This window comes from Vicugna pacos, chromosome 5 (genome assembly GCF_048564905.1).
Source record: "Vicugna pacos chromosome 5, VicPac4, whole genome shotgun sequence".
Classification (NCBI taxonomy): Eukaryota; Metazoa; Chordata; class Mammalia; order Artiodactyla; family Camelidae; genus Vicugna; species Vicugna pacos.
The window spans coordinates 29,922,576-29,937,817 of NC_132991.1; the positions used below are offsets into that span (position 1 = coordinate 29,922,576).

At 39.3% G+C, this 15,242-nt stretch overlaps 1 protein-coding gene across 5 annotated transcripts in view; it reads left to right on the forward strand.

Annotated features, from left to right (window-relative positions):
* Window positions 1-15,242, forward strand: part of FMNL2 (formin like 2) — a 366,592-nt gene that overhangs the window by 235,668 nt on the left and 115,682 nt on the right. For all 5 annotated transcript variants that reach the window (XM_072960970.1, XM_072960969.1, XM_031678518.2 and 2 more), the window contains one exon: window positions 14,383-14,466. In XM_072960970.1, the coding sequence (XP_072817071.1) occupies window positions 14,389-14,466 (78 nt within the window). In that variant the 5' untranslated portion in view covers window positions 14,383-14,388. The remainder of the gene's footprint in view (window positions 1-14,382; window positions 14,467-15,242) is intronic.

Below are 15,242 nucleotides of genomic sequence, written 5' to 3' on the forward strand. Positions count from 1 at the left end.
ATTCTTTAAAAAAAATTAGTTACATATAAATATAATGTACCTCTTGGGCACTGCACAGCTTCACTAACCTTAAACTCAGATTTGATACTATCATCCTCATTTCTTGTTGAATTTTTATTTTTCTTCCCATGACATCAACTGCTTAAAAAAAATCAACTTGGCAAGGGTACACCATTAGGGAAAGGAATGTAGTGCAATTAAAATACAAAATGTGAACTACTTCAGGGTAGTAGTTTGTGTGGTATTAGTAGATTTTGAGTTTTGTTGCCTACTTCAAAAATTTTAAATAATCCTGCAGCTCCCCTGTGGGTTTTGCCTGTGTGTGTTGGCATGCCCTGGCACTCAGTTTGGGAACCACAAATATTGACATTTCTCTTAAGTTCATCATTTGGACTATTAGCTGAAATACATTGTATTTATAGCACCAGAAATTCTTACACATGTGTTGAGCAACTCTCAGAGACAGTATGTTAAGAAGGTAAGATGTTCCCATCTTCCACTCCTCCCCTTTCTTGAATTTGGTTATACTGAATTCTGGTACTCAGAGCTACAAGTTTATTGAACCCTTATTATGTCAGGCACTAAACTTAATGCCACATTTGACGTTGTTCACTCTTAAATTTTCAGTTTTTGTGGCAACCCTACTGCATAAAGCCTCTTCTGGAAACCCACCATGGAGTAGTTAGCATCCTCATTTTATAGATGAGGGAACTAAAGTTAAAAAAAGTTAAGTGACCTGCTAGGGAACATATAGCAAGTAGTTTCAGTTCGAGGATATAAACTCAAGTTTTGTGGGGTATTTTTGTTTTACACTGAGGGCCAGAATCTTTGTCCCCGGACACTGGCTCTTCTGTAAACACCACACTGCTGTCCGTGTGTCTCTGCTGTGAGAGGTACATGCTTCATGGTGACCCTAATATGGAAGCTCTTGTCCTCATTTTCAGAAAAAGATGCTGATACTTGGAGAAATTGAGTTACTTGCCAAAATGAACTGCTCGGAACTGGAATTAACCAGGCCTTGGTAATTCCAACCACAAAGCTATAGGGATGACCAGAAGACATTGTAGAATCCTGGAGTGTATTCAGAGTCATTAAAGATTAAGTTATGATAATATGGCTTTTGTGTTAATATATTTTGATAAATGCTATTCATTTTAAAATCATGCATGGTATGCATGGCACCTCTCTGTTAAACAGAGTCTTTATTGGCCAACCATGTGGAAGAACAGAGGATATATTGTGCTTACCATTTATAAATATATGTATAGAAGAGAAAGGGAGGATGAATGGCCGTATTTGTCAGTGGGCCCGCTGTATAGCATGAAGACAGCAGCGGCACCAGCCCGCAGACCCCTGAGATAGGAACGTGTGTGGAGGGCTGCATGTCAGGACCAGGTTTTAAAGATTCACTTAAGAGGTAAGGTAAGTACCAGGTAGTTGTTTAAGTCACAAATTGCAAGTTCTCTTGACTCAGTCACTTCTTAAAGCTTCATATCCAACAGTGGTTCATTCACACTTGGAGTTCACTTGAAGTTGAATTTCTCTCTGGAAGAAGACAGATCCAAATCAGGTGCACTTCAAGTTGCCAATCTCTTTGGGTGGAGGTTCCTAGATAAATTATATTGCATCATCACTGGGATCCTTAGGACTTGAACTTGAGGTTTAATTTGCAATAGGATAAATTGGTTATCTCAAGTGAGGAGAGTGGAGTTGTTACAGAATGTAAGAATGCAGAGATTAAGAGGCCACTGTCGTGTTCTGGCATTTTGCCAAATACTTATAGCTCTCTTGGAGAAGCGTAACAGTGCTTTGTAGGAAACAGAAAAGTGTTTCCATCCAGAACATATTGAGTGGGTGTACTGAGTTTAACAGCCAGGGTCACGTCCCCCAGGCCTACTGTTGTGGTTTACCCAGCTGAGAAGCGCAGGGAATCAATAAAGGTCAGATCCTCCCCACACCTGCCCCCTACTTTTTAAATCTCTGTTGTTTGTGTGCTTTCTCGTTCCTTTTTCTTGCCCACAGCCAAATCTAGCACTTAAAATTGCACACCCTGGGGTCTGTTTCCCAGAAATTCATTGTCAGTAAACGTAGGTGTTTGCTTTCCCTGGAAGGTGTTTTGTTCTTGCCGCTTTGCTTGGTGCGTGCAGTGCACATGTGACCATTCTTCCTCATTTTAGATCAGATCATTCACTTAGGTAGCACTTTCTGCCTAGAACACATCACTGTATTGTGAGTGTATAAAACCAGGAATAACTCCAATGACGTGGATTTTATTTCACATGAACCTAATGCTCTCCTAGATAGAAACAATAAAGATTGAAAACCTACACCTTAAACAAGAGATACCTCCTACCCAAGTATCTTTGAGAGTTTATGTTTGTAATATATGAAGTCTAAAGTACCGTATACCAAACATCAGAAGGTTTTGGTTTGCCCGGTACTTGGGGAGTGTTTACTTAACTCATGAACGTTTATGAAAGAGTTTATGTGTCTGCCCATGTCCTAAGTACTGTAGAAGATACAAAGTATGCCAGGAAACTCCCTCTCATTAGAGAAGAAGCCTACATACGTGAAATGGCAAAACAACATACATGATCGAGTTTGGTCTCCAAAGCAAGTACAGCTGACCCTTGGACAATACGAGTTTGAGCTGTGCAGGTTTACTTATATGCGGAATTTTTTCCGTATTTGATACTACAGAATGACATGATCTGCAGTTGGTCGAATCCACTGATGCAGAACCACGAATGTGGAACCGTGAATTTGGAGGGCTGACTATAAGATATATGTGAGTTTTTGACTGAAGAAAAATTCCCCCTGCTGCCGGCCATTGCAGTTCAAGGGTGAACTGTAGTACTGGAGATAATATGTAGAAAAGGCAACTCTTAAGCATGATCTGTGGAAGACCCAGGACCTAGATGGAGGCATAGATTTTGGTGGAGGAGGAGGATGGAGTGGGAGCTGTAAGATGGGCAGGTCAGGAACCAGCTGGAGGATGAGAGGAGAAGTTACATTCTAGACCTTTTAAATATACATGTACACTTACATACACCCATATGCATATTCATATATATATATTTTTTTACTTTACAGGACTGAAATAGATACTGTTAATATTCTGTAGTATTTAATAACCACCTGCAAATAGATTATGACTGCCTGACACTTCTCTTGTGGCCCTAATCATTTATTTGTTAAAAAGAAGATAAAAGATCTTGGAGGGCTGATGTTTTTAGTTATTGAAATGTAGCTTGTGTGGCTGATCAGAATTTGGCTTGCAATTATTATGTACCACCTGGGTGTTAGGCTCTTTGCTGGAAGCTGGGACTATAAAGAGGACATCTGTCCAAGGATGATGTTGAAGAGACAGAAAGATAAATCAATAAAATGGAATGTGACCAGTGTTCCCCTCAGAAAGATTTTGAAGTTGTTGAATCATTTTGTTCTTAATGTCAGTTATTTTGGGAATTACTCAGTTTTTATGACATCTTAAGTGCTTTTAAAAATTTAAATATTGAAGTGTCCCATTAGACATTATGTGTGAATTAACTTGCTGCTGGTTGATATTGACTTATAAAAATCGTGCTTTTTGTTAACTTTAAAATCAGAACAATATTTTAATAAATAAGGGCATTCAAATATAATGCAAAACAATAAAATAGAGTATTCTGCACACGTATTATTTTACTTAGTAAAGTCTTCAAGTTGTTTATCAAGGTTTTATGTTTTCTTTTTAAATTTAGTTTTTAATTGCTTTTTTGAATTAACTGATGTATAATAAACTGTACTTGAAGTAGTGCTTTTAATACCAGGAAGTCATTCACATAGATATAAAAATTTACTTGATGGTCTTTTCCGCAACTATGAGGTAAGGACCAAAAAGCTTAGTAGCAGGTTAATGGAGGAGAAAATCAGGGGCAGAACAGTGAGGACTTGTCACATGGCAGAAGGCCTACTGTGCAAGACTTAGTTTTTCTGCTTGTGTTGACTGGGCTTGTTTTTCGAGACACTATAAATCTCTTGAAACAGAGGCTTATTAAGACTGGTAAACATAATGTTGCAGTGAAAACTACCTTGTGCCAGTGTTTGTGTGTTTGTATAGATAGTATAGGGTTTTATTTGATACTATGTCATCTTCATGAGCTGGTAGTTTTATTTTTAGATATTTCAGTAATTTAGAACATCATTTAGTCCCCCAAGATTTCCATTTCCTACTGTGATTAACTACTACCTTTTATCGATTTGAACCTACAGCGTCTAAGATGGAAACGATGCATTTGATCATTGGCAGTGAGACGTGGATGCGAAAATTTTTGCGTTTGGTGTTGTGAAAAGAGAAGCCATGCATTGGGGTGGGGGGGTGCAAAGTATTGTCAGGTTAGAGGATTAATTTTCTATTGCTTGTGTAACAAATTACCATGAACTTAGTGATCTAACACAAGTCAGGGTAATTATCTTACACTTTTTGATGTTAGAAGTCTGACAGGGGCATTACTGGGTGAAAGTCAAGCCCTTCAGTCCAGCAGGGCCCCATTTCTAGAAGCTCTAGGGGAGAGTCCATTTCTTGGCACTTTTCAGCATCTTGAGGCACCCACACTCCTTGGCTTGTGGCCCTTTCATCTTCAAAGCCTGCATTGTTTGGTGACCTCCTCACATTGTATCACTCTGGCTTCTATCCTCTGACTCTTCCACCACTTTCTGCTTTTTAAAAAAAATTTTTTTTATTGTGGTAAAGTATTTCTAACATGAAGTTTACCATTTTAACTATTTTAAGTGTACAATTTAGTGACATTAAGTAATTGATGTCATACAACTATCACCACTACCTATTTCCAACGTTCTTGATCACTCCAGACAGAAACTCTGCGCTTACTAAACAATCATCCCTGCTCTGCACTCCCTCCAGGAGAATTGGGCAGGGTGAAAAAACACACTTGTTTCAGATCAGCAGGTGATAGAGACCACACTCCTGTGGCTGGATTGTGGTGGAATCCAGTTGTCTAATATCTTGTAATTTGAGTTTGATATCTTCAATTATCCAAATGTTTTTACTCTAAAAGAATTTTATGTCATAGAATGTCGATATTTATCAATAGATGAAGAACCCTGTCTCTGGATTTGGACTCACTTTGCTCTGTGCCTGCAAGCCTAGCAGTCAGTATGTTTACTCTTACATTGTCAGGTGGTTGCCCACGAAGCGGTGCTCGAACATGTTAAATGTGGCTCCTTGTATAACTCTCCATCCCTGTACACAGGTGTGTGCAGGCAGACACTGTTCTTGGCACAGCAGTTGGCAGACAAGTGGTAAAGCACTGTTTGAGTTCCAGAACATGTCAAGACATCACACATCAGGTTTCTAATGAAAATCAGATAGGAGGTTGAAAGAGATTGAATGACTGTTTCTTTCCACTTAATCCTTTTGTGTTTGAATATGGTATGAATCTGTATTTCAAGAGTTGGCAATGATGGCTAGAGGAGGATTGTATGGCTTTGGCATCTATTGGGCATTGAATCCCTTAAGCTAGTGATACAGCGAGTAGCAGAAAGATGGGCTGCAGGAGAACTTGGCCTACATTATTAGAGCTGTGCCCTTCTGTCCTGTAGATAATATGGGCTCCCACCCACCTTACCCCATATTGATGATACTCTGGCCTGGCAATTAAATATAAATGATACAGACATAAATATGTGTACAATCAATGCTTGTACATTCCCATTTGTAAAAGGTAGTAAAAGTGTGACTAATTTAAAACAGCAGATAATTTACAGGTGACTTTGGGAAGTTTTTGTTTCATTTGTGTTTGCTGGTAAAAAAACAAACCTGTAAGTTGCTAGATGTTTATAATTTTACAAATAAAATTAATTGTTCTATGAGTACAAAGCCCCAAGTCCAGGAGGAATGATAGAGACAGTGTCAAGTGCAGGTACTTACTATTATGTAGTAAGAAAACTTGTAGTTAGGAAGGATGGACGCTTACTAAAGTAGAAGCAGAGCATAATAGTAATTCCTTGTGTTCCTTACAATGATAAAAACAAGAGTAATGATGTCTAACATGTATCGAGGGCTCACTGTGTGTAAGACTTTGTGCTAACTACTCACATGCATTATCTGATTGGATTTTATACATACATGTACACATACACATGATAGATGTAAGTGGGCTTTCTTTAATGATAATGGAAAAAGAATAGAAGACATGTTGGCCAAGATTCTTTTTCTGTCTCTGGTAATAACCAGTTAAATGAACTTGAACATTGCCTTCGTTTTTTTTTTTTTTGAGTCTGTTTGGTCACCTCTGAAAAACAGAAGAGGACTAAAATATCACAAGGTTCTCTCCCAGCTCTGTACTTTTTAAATTATAAAAAAGTTACAGAGGAGTCATTTGTGTTTAGTTCAATCCTTAAAGCCTCCCAGGAAATCAGGCTGTAACTGAAATTGTGAGTGGGAGACTAGAAAGATGTCTCATTCTCACAGGTTCCCCTGAAAGGATAGCTTTCCAGTCTGATTCTATTTTGAAGACGTAACTAGATCAGGGAGCAGGCTGATTCTCCTGTTCTGGCTGTCACTGGCAAATGAATGATGCTAATACTCTCAATGATTAAATAAAAATAACAGTGACAATGAAAGATGACTGAATGATGGTTTGCTGTGGGAACTCTTTGGCTGGCTGCCGGAGTCCTGTGCCAGGAGAGAAGCTGTATGTATTTCCAAAGCATCCTCTAGGAGGATATGACAATTTAGAATGGCAGGTAGTTGTCTGGAAAAAGAACATAGGTCATGGAGGGAAATGGCTTTGAAGTTAGTTGAAGAGAGGGGCAGGACATGCGTTGAATTTGCAACCACCCACCTGCTGCCTCAGATGTTGCAGTTTTAAGTGAACTCACAGGAGAATTGGTACATAATTCAGTATCAAGTGACTCAACCTGATGTCTCAATAATGGTATAAAGAAAAATGGCTATCTGGGAGGAATTCACAGAGAAGGAACAGCCCTTTACCTCGTGTGATTTGAGGACCCCAGGCCTGGCTTTTCGTAGACATTTCCTTGGCTGATGACTTACCACTGCTTGTTGAGTAAGTCTGAAGTCTGTGCTCTGGTGTCCAAAGCCCCACTTTTCTAACTTGGTCTCACACTGCCCACTCCTTACCCGCTGGTTTATTCTGTGTGTTTCACAGTCCTCTGCTTTCTCCTGTATTCATACCTCTGTTTACACTTTCCTTCACCTGAAATAGAGTAATAAGATCTAACATACTGAGTGCTTTCCGTGTGCTTTGTGCTAACTACGTGCAATATCCAGTTTAATTTTTCTCAAACTCTGTGAGGCAGGTACTACCATTACCATCATCATCCTCATCACTATCGCCACTGTCATCTCCATTTTTACAAGTGAGGAAACTGAGGTTTAGTTTAAACAATGTACCTAAGATTACACTGTTAATGAGTGGTGGGGGTAGGATTGCACCCCATGTTACTCATCTCCAGAGCCCGAATATTAAAAACCATGTTGTGCCAGTAAATGCCATTCTTTGTGCTCTCTGCAAATCCAGGCCTGGTCCATAGCATTTCCTGCTTGCCCTAAGAAAACGATGGCTTTTTCCTTGTGGTTCAGTTATATTACATACATGTTCAGTTGTGTGTGGGTGTATTTATCTTCTCTCCTCTGTGTCATTGAAGCCTCAGTTTACCTCCTGTTTTGTAGATCTGCCTTCATTTGATATTTATCAGGATTTATTAAGTGTTGAATTGACACAGTACCTGACTATCTGTAGATTTGACCCCGTAACTTTTGCAGGGGATTGGGGAGTCTAGTTTATAATTTTAAAGAAATCGAAGAATTCTGTTAAAATCCCAGTATTTTGTCTAAAAATGTTAATAACTTATTAAAAATATTAATACATTGGTACATTTTCACCTTACCCTTACATGCTAGTGACTGTCTCTGGTTATTCAAGTAGTATTGTTGGATTGCTTCACTCAGGTCATATTTCAGAAACATTATAGCTTAAATGTCACGGAAAGAAGGTGGCTACACGGACCTCCCTTTTGAGCCTCAAAATTTGCCACCTATCTTGTACATAGAAGAGCTACTTAACTTCCCTGTCCTTTAGTTTCCTTCTGTGTTAAGTGGAGAAGATAATGCCTGCTTGTCAGGATTATAAAGCAGATTAAATTGAATAATGAATGCAAAGAGCCTAAGTGCCTGAGATGTATCAGACCACCAGGAAGTGGTACATCTTGTTGTTTTTCATCCTTAGTCTTTGATTCCGACTGGATTCTGACCTTCAGTTTTGAATTACATTTACTGGGTTTTTCAACTCTGGATTTGCTTTTTGATCTGAGTTGTGTGGCCCAAGATACCAATAATGGTGGTAAAGTCAGGGTTGGAATCCAGTTGGTCGAACTGCAGAGCCCTAGTGAATCCCTGCCCCACGCTGCCTCGTTAAATGCAGTTCGTTACTGTGCTGCCCGGTCATCCAGTTGGAATCCATCACTTTTCCTTGCTTTTTTGTAGCAAAAAGTACTGGTTCTGGGGAGTAGGGGGAAGGGGAGTTACTGTTCAGTGGGTATAGAGTTTCATTTTTGCAAGATGAAAGAGATGTAGAAATCTGTTACACACACTGTGACTATAGTTAACACAAGCTGAATTGTATGCTTAAACATGGTTAAAAGGGCACATTTTTATATTTGTGTGCTTCTTACCAGACATTAAAAAAAATAATAATGGCTTCTTGTTTTGAGTTTCTGTAAAACATTTATACGTTTATCGTTCAAGAACTGTCAAAGATTGCCTAAGCTCTTTCTCATCACATCTTTGCTTCCATAAGCAACACTGCTTGTAAAATCCGTGTTCTTTCTTCTTTCTATGCAGGTGGTTATGTAATATGGGAGTTTCTGTTGTAGAATCTGGGGACTTAATACCTGAAAGCTTTAATTTAGAGATTATAAGAACAAAGGTATATTACATAAGGTGTTATTTGATACGATTCACTTTCACTCCTGTGTCTGCGTATGGCTGTGGGTTTCTCAGCTGAGGCCTTGAGAATATCAGAGGAAAACAGGGATATTTTGCAAGTTTTTGTTGTCAGGATTAAAAGAGCTGAGACCAGAAAACTCTATTCTTAGGGCATAGGTTTGTTTGTTTCTGAACGATTTGGGTACCTTCACCCCAACTGTGTTGTATGTGGTAATCCCTAAGTATCACTTCTGAAGTGTTGACTCTGAGGCTCTTTGTAACCATTAGTTTCTCCATGAAGTACCCCCAAAACTTGCATATTCCATTGTTATTTAGCCATTAAACCTTCTGTTTTTAAGATTCTGAGATGGAAAGCACATTTAAAAACAATGTGAATTAGCACAGGTAAGGATAAAACCAGTATATTGACCATAAATGTAACGACTCCTTGGGTTAGATCATTACTACATTTAATACTGATTTGAATTTACTGGCAACAGAAACAAAACAAAGTTCAGGCTCCATGAACTGTATTATATGTAGCAGAAGAATGCCTAAAATATTTCTCTCTTCAAGGAAATGTTGCTAAATTGAACTTGATCCCCCCTCCCCCCTACGAATTCTTGTTTGGAAGCTAGTTACTGATAACTAATAGATGTGATTCTTGACTGAGATTTGGTAAGAAACAGAAATGCTCTGTGGTATACAGACTTTGTTAGTAGCTGAAGTGTAAATGCTAAGTCAGTGAGGATATTTTCAGATTGAACAGTATGACCGAGTTGATTTGCTTCTCACTTTCTCAGCGACCTGCTTAGTGCCTACTGATTGCCACATGCTCGTCAGACCTTAGGGATTAATGGAAGAAATCCTTGTCCTTGAAGTACTTAGTGCAGTGGGGGGTTGAGTTAGACAGATGGTTAGGGTACAGTGTGTAAGGTGCTGTAAAGGAGAGATGTATGCAGTGCTGTCAGAGCCCAGCGAGAGAGAGTGTCTTCTTGAGTAATTGGGAAAAGGTTCTAATGATAAATGATATTTGAGCTGATTCTTAAAGTTTGCCAGGTTGAAAGGAGAGAAAGGGACATTCCTTACAGGAAAAAATGGTTTTTGGTGATCTCATTTGTTTGAACTAGGAACTTGTACAACTTAGAAAATAAGTAACCTCCACTATACTTCCCCACTCAAATGTCGTAAGTCTTCAGTGAACCTTTGGCGTGTTACTGAGTGCAGCAACTTCATGATTAAGTTCTCTCCTGTGCCTGCACTGCAGGTATCCTGACACCAGTACGTGATGGATGGATTGATGGAGGAAAGGAAGGGAAGGAGGGCCATATGTCAAGATATCACTAAGTCTAGATAAGGTAGAATCGTCACTGTGTTAGGACAACTTGGAGGCGGTACATTTTCAGTCAAACAGGAGGGCAGTCCATTTTTCTCCAGGCAGTAAAGGGGCCTGGAGAGAGCCAATATTTTCCTGAGAAAATAGCTTAGACTCTTAGGAATTACCTGCACAAACATTGAGCGTGCACTCCAGAGTCCTGCCCTATACAGCACAAAAAGAATGAGTTTGCTCTGAAAGTCTAAGGGCAGTTATTGCCAGCTAATCCCAACATCCCTGAACTTGAGCCAGGTCTCTGTGGAGGGTCTGATTTTAAATGGAGCTGCTTCCTCATGGTCTCTGTAGAATTATAAGCTGAGGAATATCTGCCTGAACAGCTCAGAGGCTTGACTTGTGGAAGAGGTTATTGCAGATGCTTGGTGAATGATTACCAAGTGCAGTTTTCGTTTTGATGTATTGATGCTGAACAACTCTGACAGTAACTAGTCATGAGGCTCAAAAAGAATCCCTTGTTTAGAGAGTCTTCTCCTTCAGAAAGATGCAGACCTTTCTTCTGACCTGCCTACTTGACTGTTCTCTTGGATTTCCCATCACTATCGTAGGCCTAAACAGGGCCATTTAAAAATCTTGTTCTTCACCGCCTTCTCCAGATCTGCGCCGCCTTTGCAGTGTGCCCCTCTCATTAATAACAGAACACCATTCACCTAGTGACTCAAGGTAGAAGCGAGGTATTAATTCTTGACATCCTCCCTCAGCCCTTAAGGTATGCAGTCAGTTTCACATATTTCTGACATTCGTCCACCTGACTTCGGGTGGTGTGTCATTAGCCTTGTCCAAGTGACCTCCATTCATTCCAACTACTGCCCTCGCCTCCTAACTGGCTTCCCTGTTTCCACGCCTGCTGTTTCTCATCAGTTCTCCGCAGAGCACCCACAGTGATCTTTGTAAAACATAACCTGATTATGTCATCTCCTGCTTACAAACCTTCACTGCTTTCCCGTTGCACTCGAGATGAAGGGAAAAGCATTGACCCCGACCACCGTGGCTGGGCATGACATAGCTTGACTCCCCCTCCAACTTTGTCTTCCCTTCATGCCCCACTTTCACTTTCTCTCCAGCCGCGCTGCTCTCTTTCAGCTCGTTAATGTGCCCGGCGGTTCCCTGCCTTAGCTCTTTTCCCTGTTTTCTCTGCCCGGAATGTTGCCACCCACTCTTCACCTGGCGTGCCCCTTCTCATTTCTAGAACTTAACTTAATTGTTACTTTTTTCTTGAGAGATATTTCCAGATCATCTGATCTAAAGTTGTCCTCTAATAATCTCTCAAGATTTATCAGAGTTTGAAAAGTCGAATCTGTTTCATCTTTCTCTCACTGTATATAATATGAAGCTCCATGGGGACTGTATCTGTTTGGTTCCCGCTGTGCTGTGGAACACAGTGCTTGTACAAGAGCGGTGCTTCATAAACATTGGTTGAATGAAAGACTGTTTTATTAAAATGAAAGTTGATCTGGAAAGGAGCATCTTGGCTTTCTCTTTACAGTAACAACCAGGCCTGCATCTAATTTCCGTAGCAATATTTGCAAACTGCTTCTGCCTAAGTGTCTTGCAGAGGACTAACAGAAAATCAGTTATGTGCCATTTTGCTTTGCTGCAAAAAGAAAAGCTTGGAGGCGTTTTCAGTGTTTGTCTTGGAGTCCAACAGGCTAAGTTTAGGTCCTATTTTCTTTTGTCAAGCTGTCCACCCTTGAGCAAGCACTCCTAGGTCTGCTTTCCCATATGTAAAATGGGGAAAACTGTATCTATCCCACGGGCTTGTTATGAAGATTAGAGGAAATTTTATATGCAGAGTGCCTCATACAGTGCTTGGCTGGCACCATGTAGGAGTTCAGTAGTTATTTGTCTTATCCCCTTTCTATCATGGGAGATTGAAAGGAACTGGTAGAAAAACTCATTTAACCCACCTCATTATCTTTTTGTCCTTATTTTATGCATAATCACACCCAGGAGCACTAACGTGAGGGTCAAAATCAGTTTAAGAAGAAATAATCCATCCCTGGGGTGCAAATAAGCAATGATGGACTGCTTTTAATGGTCTGTGATGTTGGGCTCCCTCAGGACACACGTGGAATTCTGCTTTGCCCTATCCCAGGGGTGATTGTTGAATGTTGTAAAATTGTAATTACAAATAAATATAAGTAGCTCTTTTCTATTCTAATTCAAGTAGATATTCCATGGAGATAGGCTATATAAAAATATTGTTCCCATTTAGATAGGTCTTTGGAGAAGCCTTGGCAGTATGATTGAAAACTCTGAAGTCCAAAGCTCTTCTAATTATGTTGTCAGCTTTGGGGGTTATTAAGAAATTAATATTCTGAAGACAGGTTATTAGATTCAAATGGGTTAGGTTCAAATTAGTAAGTGGTATACATCTACTACCCAGTTAGGAATACCAATCTGGATGCTAGACTGAGCTTTGAGGAAAATGCTTGAGTTGTATCTTTCAGAATCATCAAAGGTTAATTCTGGGCTATTAAAACAGAATAACTCACCCACCCTTTCCCCTGTTAAATTTGTTTCATTGGATGACATGAGACAGGAATGGTGGCAAGGGGAACTTTCGCCCTGTAAGCCAAGTCCTGTTTGTTATGAGACAGAGATGATTTAGAGGACTTGAGTGTCGATACAAGGGGTTAGACAGGACAGTTAATAGATGTAAGATATTAACAGACTACTTAGTTAGCTCAGTTGTTTAGCGTGTAGGAGCTTTGGAAGACAAAGGAACAGACAGGAATTTCCTCTGGATTCTCTCAATCTGCCATGTTCTGTGCCCAAAGATCTCACCCAGACCCAACCCAAGTATCCTGAAAATGTGTATGATTGGTTACTTGGAACACTTGACTAATAACGTGTAAATGTACTTAGGGAAAATCCATGAGTACCAGTTCAGAAGATGTGCTGTATTGACTGAGGACGGTTCTATGAGGACTGATGTTTAGACGTCTCTTTTATTAGCTCATGGTCAATTTCTCACTGCAAACTCAACTTCATAAACCAATATAGCTGAACTGAGAATTGCAGTTGCTGATGTTAACATATGTCCTGAAGGAGTGCTGTCATCTTATGGAGGGAATAAAAACCAATTATATTGTTTCCTTCTTCCTTTTTTCCATTGGTTCTTTTATGCATAGTTGTCTATCAAAGTGAGTAAAAATTAATGTTATCAATGGTTCTGTTCATTGAGTTTTCTTTTGATGTTTTCTGTGTCTGGTGGGGCTGCAGTACTTTAAAAAGAAATTGGGGGTGCAAACCTCCAGTTATATAATAAGTCATGGAGATATAATATGCAGCATAAGGAATATGGTCAATAATATTGTAATAACTTCGTAGGGACAGATGGTTATTAGACTTACTGTGGTGATCATTTCATAATAAACGCAAATGTCAAATCATTATGCACTGTACCTGAAACTAACACAATATTGTATGTCAACTGTATTTCAATTTTTAAAAAGTGCTATTAGAAAAAAAGAAGTACAGGAAAGATTGCCAAAGAGAGCATCTGTACTCTCAGTTTGGGGTAGCCAGGGAAGCAAGGAGCAATAAAATAGGTGCCTGGTGGCAGGAAACTGGACACATGGTCTTCTGAGTTCTTTTCTGGTACTGGTTTGTGATTTCTAAGCCAGTTTTGGGAAGGATAACAAAATCAAGTTGCCGCTGTCCAAGTGAAAGATTTTTGTGCCTGGGGAAAAAAATTGAGACAAAACCTTCTCAACAATAAACTCTGACCTTTTGCTAAGTAGACTGGGAACCTGCTATTAAATGAAGAAATAATGCATTACCTTTGCTGAAATGCACGCCTGTAGTTCGGAGCAGACCACTTCGATGTCCTAGCCTAGGACTTCAGAGTCTATTCCCTCTCATTCAACCGATTTAATGCTAAAATGACTTCTGTAGGGTGTTTCTGTTTAATCAGATGCTAGGAGTTGAAGTCATAGAAGAACCATAGTAGTATTCTTTGGTCTGCCCCATGAATTTCCCACTTAGCAGTCTGTTGTGGAATGTGACATGACTCTTTTTTTTTTTTTTTTAACAGAATGCTATGAACTTACCCCCTGACAAAGCCAGGTTACTGCGGCAGTATGACAATGAGAAAAAGTGGGAACTGATTTGTGATCAGGTAAGAAACACTGAAGCTTCTATCAAGAAATAATGAGGGAGGAGAACTAGATTTCCTCCCTAAATATGTCAGACTTTTTCCAGGAGATGCGTGGATTTCTGTCTTGTGAATCTTTACCTTCCTATTTCTTATGACTGAAGGAAAAGTTAGAAGATGACTTCTTTATTCTTGTGCTATTTTAATTCTCTCCCTTATTTTCAGATGTTTTGTAGTTAAATTTTCTGGTAAATCTGGTGAAGTGGGCAAACCAAGTTCAGCTGATCTTTTTCTGTTTACCTTACATGGCAGTTTATTCTTCTTGAATTAGATTCGAGATGTCCTCTAATAGTAATTAGCAGGTCCTCTAATTTAGCTGGCTTCCCTATTTGTGTGTATTGATGTATATTCATGCCAGAAGGTGAATTATTTATAAAGAAACATTGCTTATGCTGATTAAAAAATTATTTCATATTTTAGCAACTTTTCAGGTTTTTGTATTTTATCACTAACTCATAACAAATTCAGACTCTTCAGAGAGACATAAGATAAAAAGTGGAATTCTCCATTTTCTTTCTCCCTACCCTCCAAATTCTACACTTTAGAGGTCCACTGGTAAGATTTTAAAGTACCTCCATCCAGCTTTTCGTATGTTTTCAGTTTTTAAAAAATGTGTGAATACCCACACGTACTCTTTATTTTTGTCAATATGTGTCTCTACTTCATTCTTTTTAAATGGTATATGGTATTTTGCTGTAATTGATAGTAATTTGTGGGGAACTTTACTCTGGGGCTAGTAC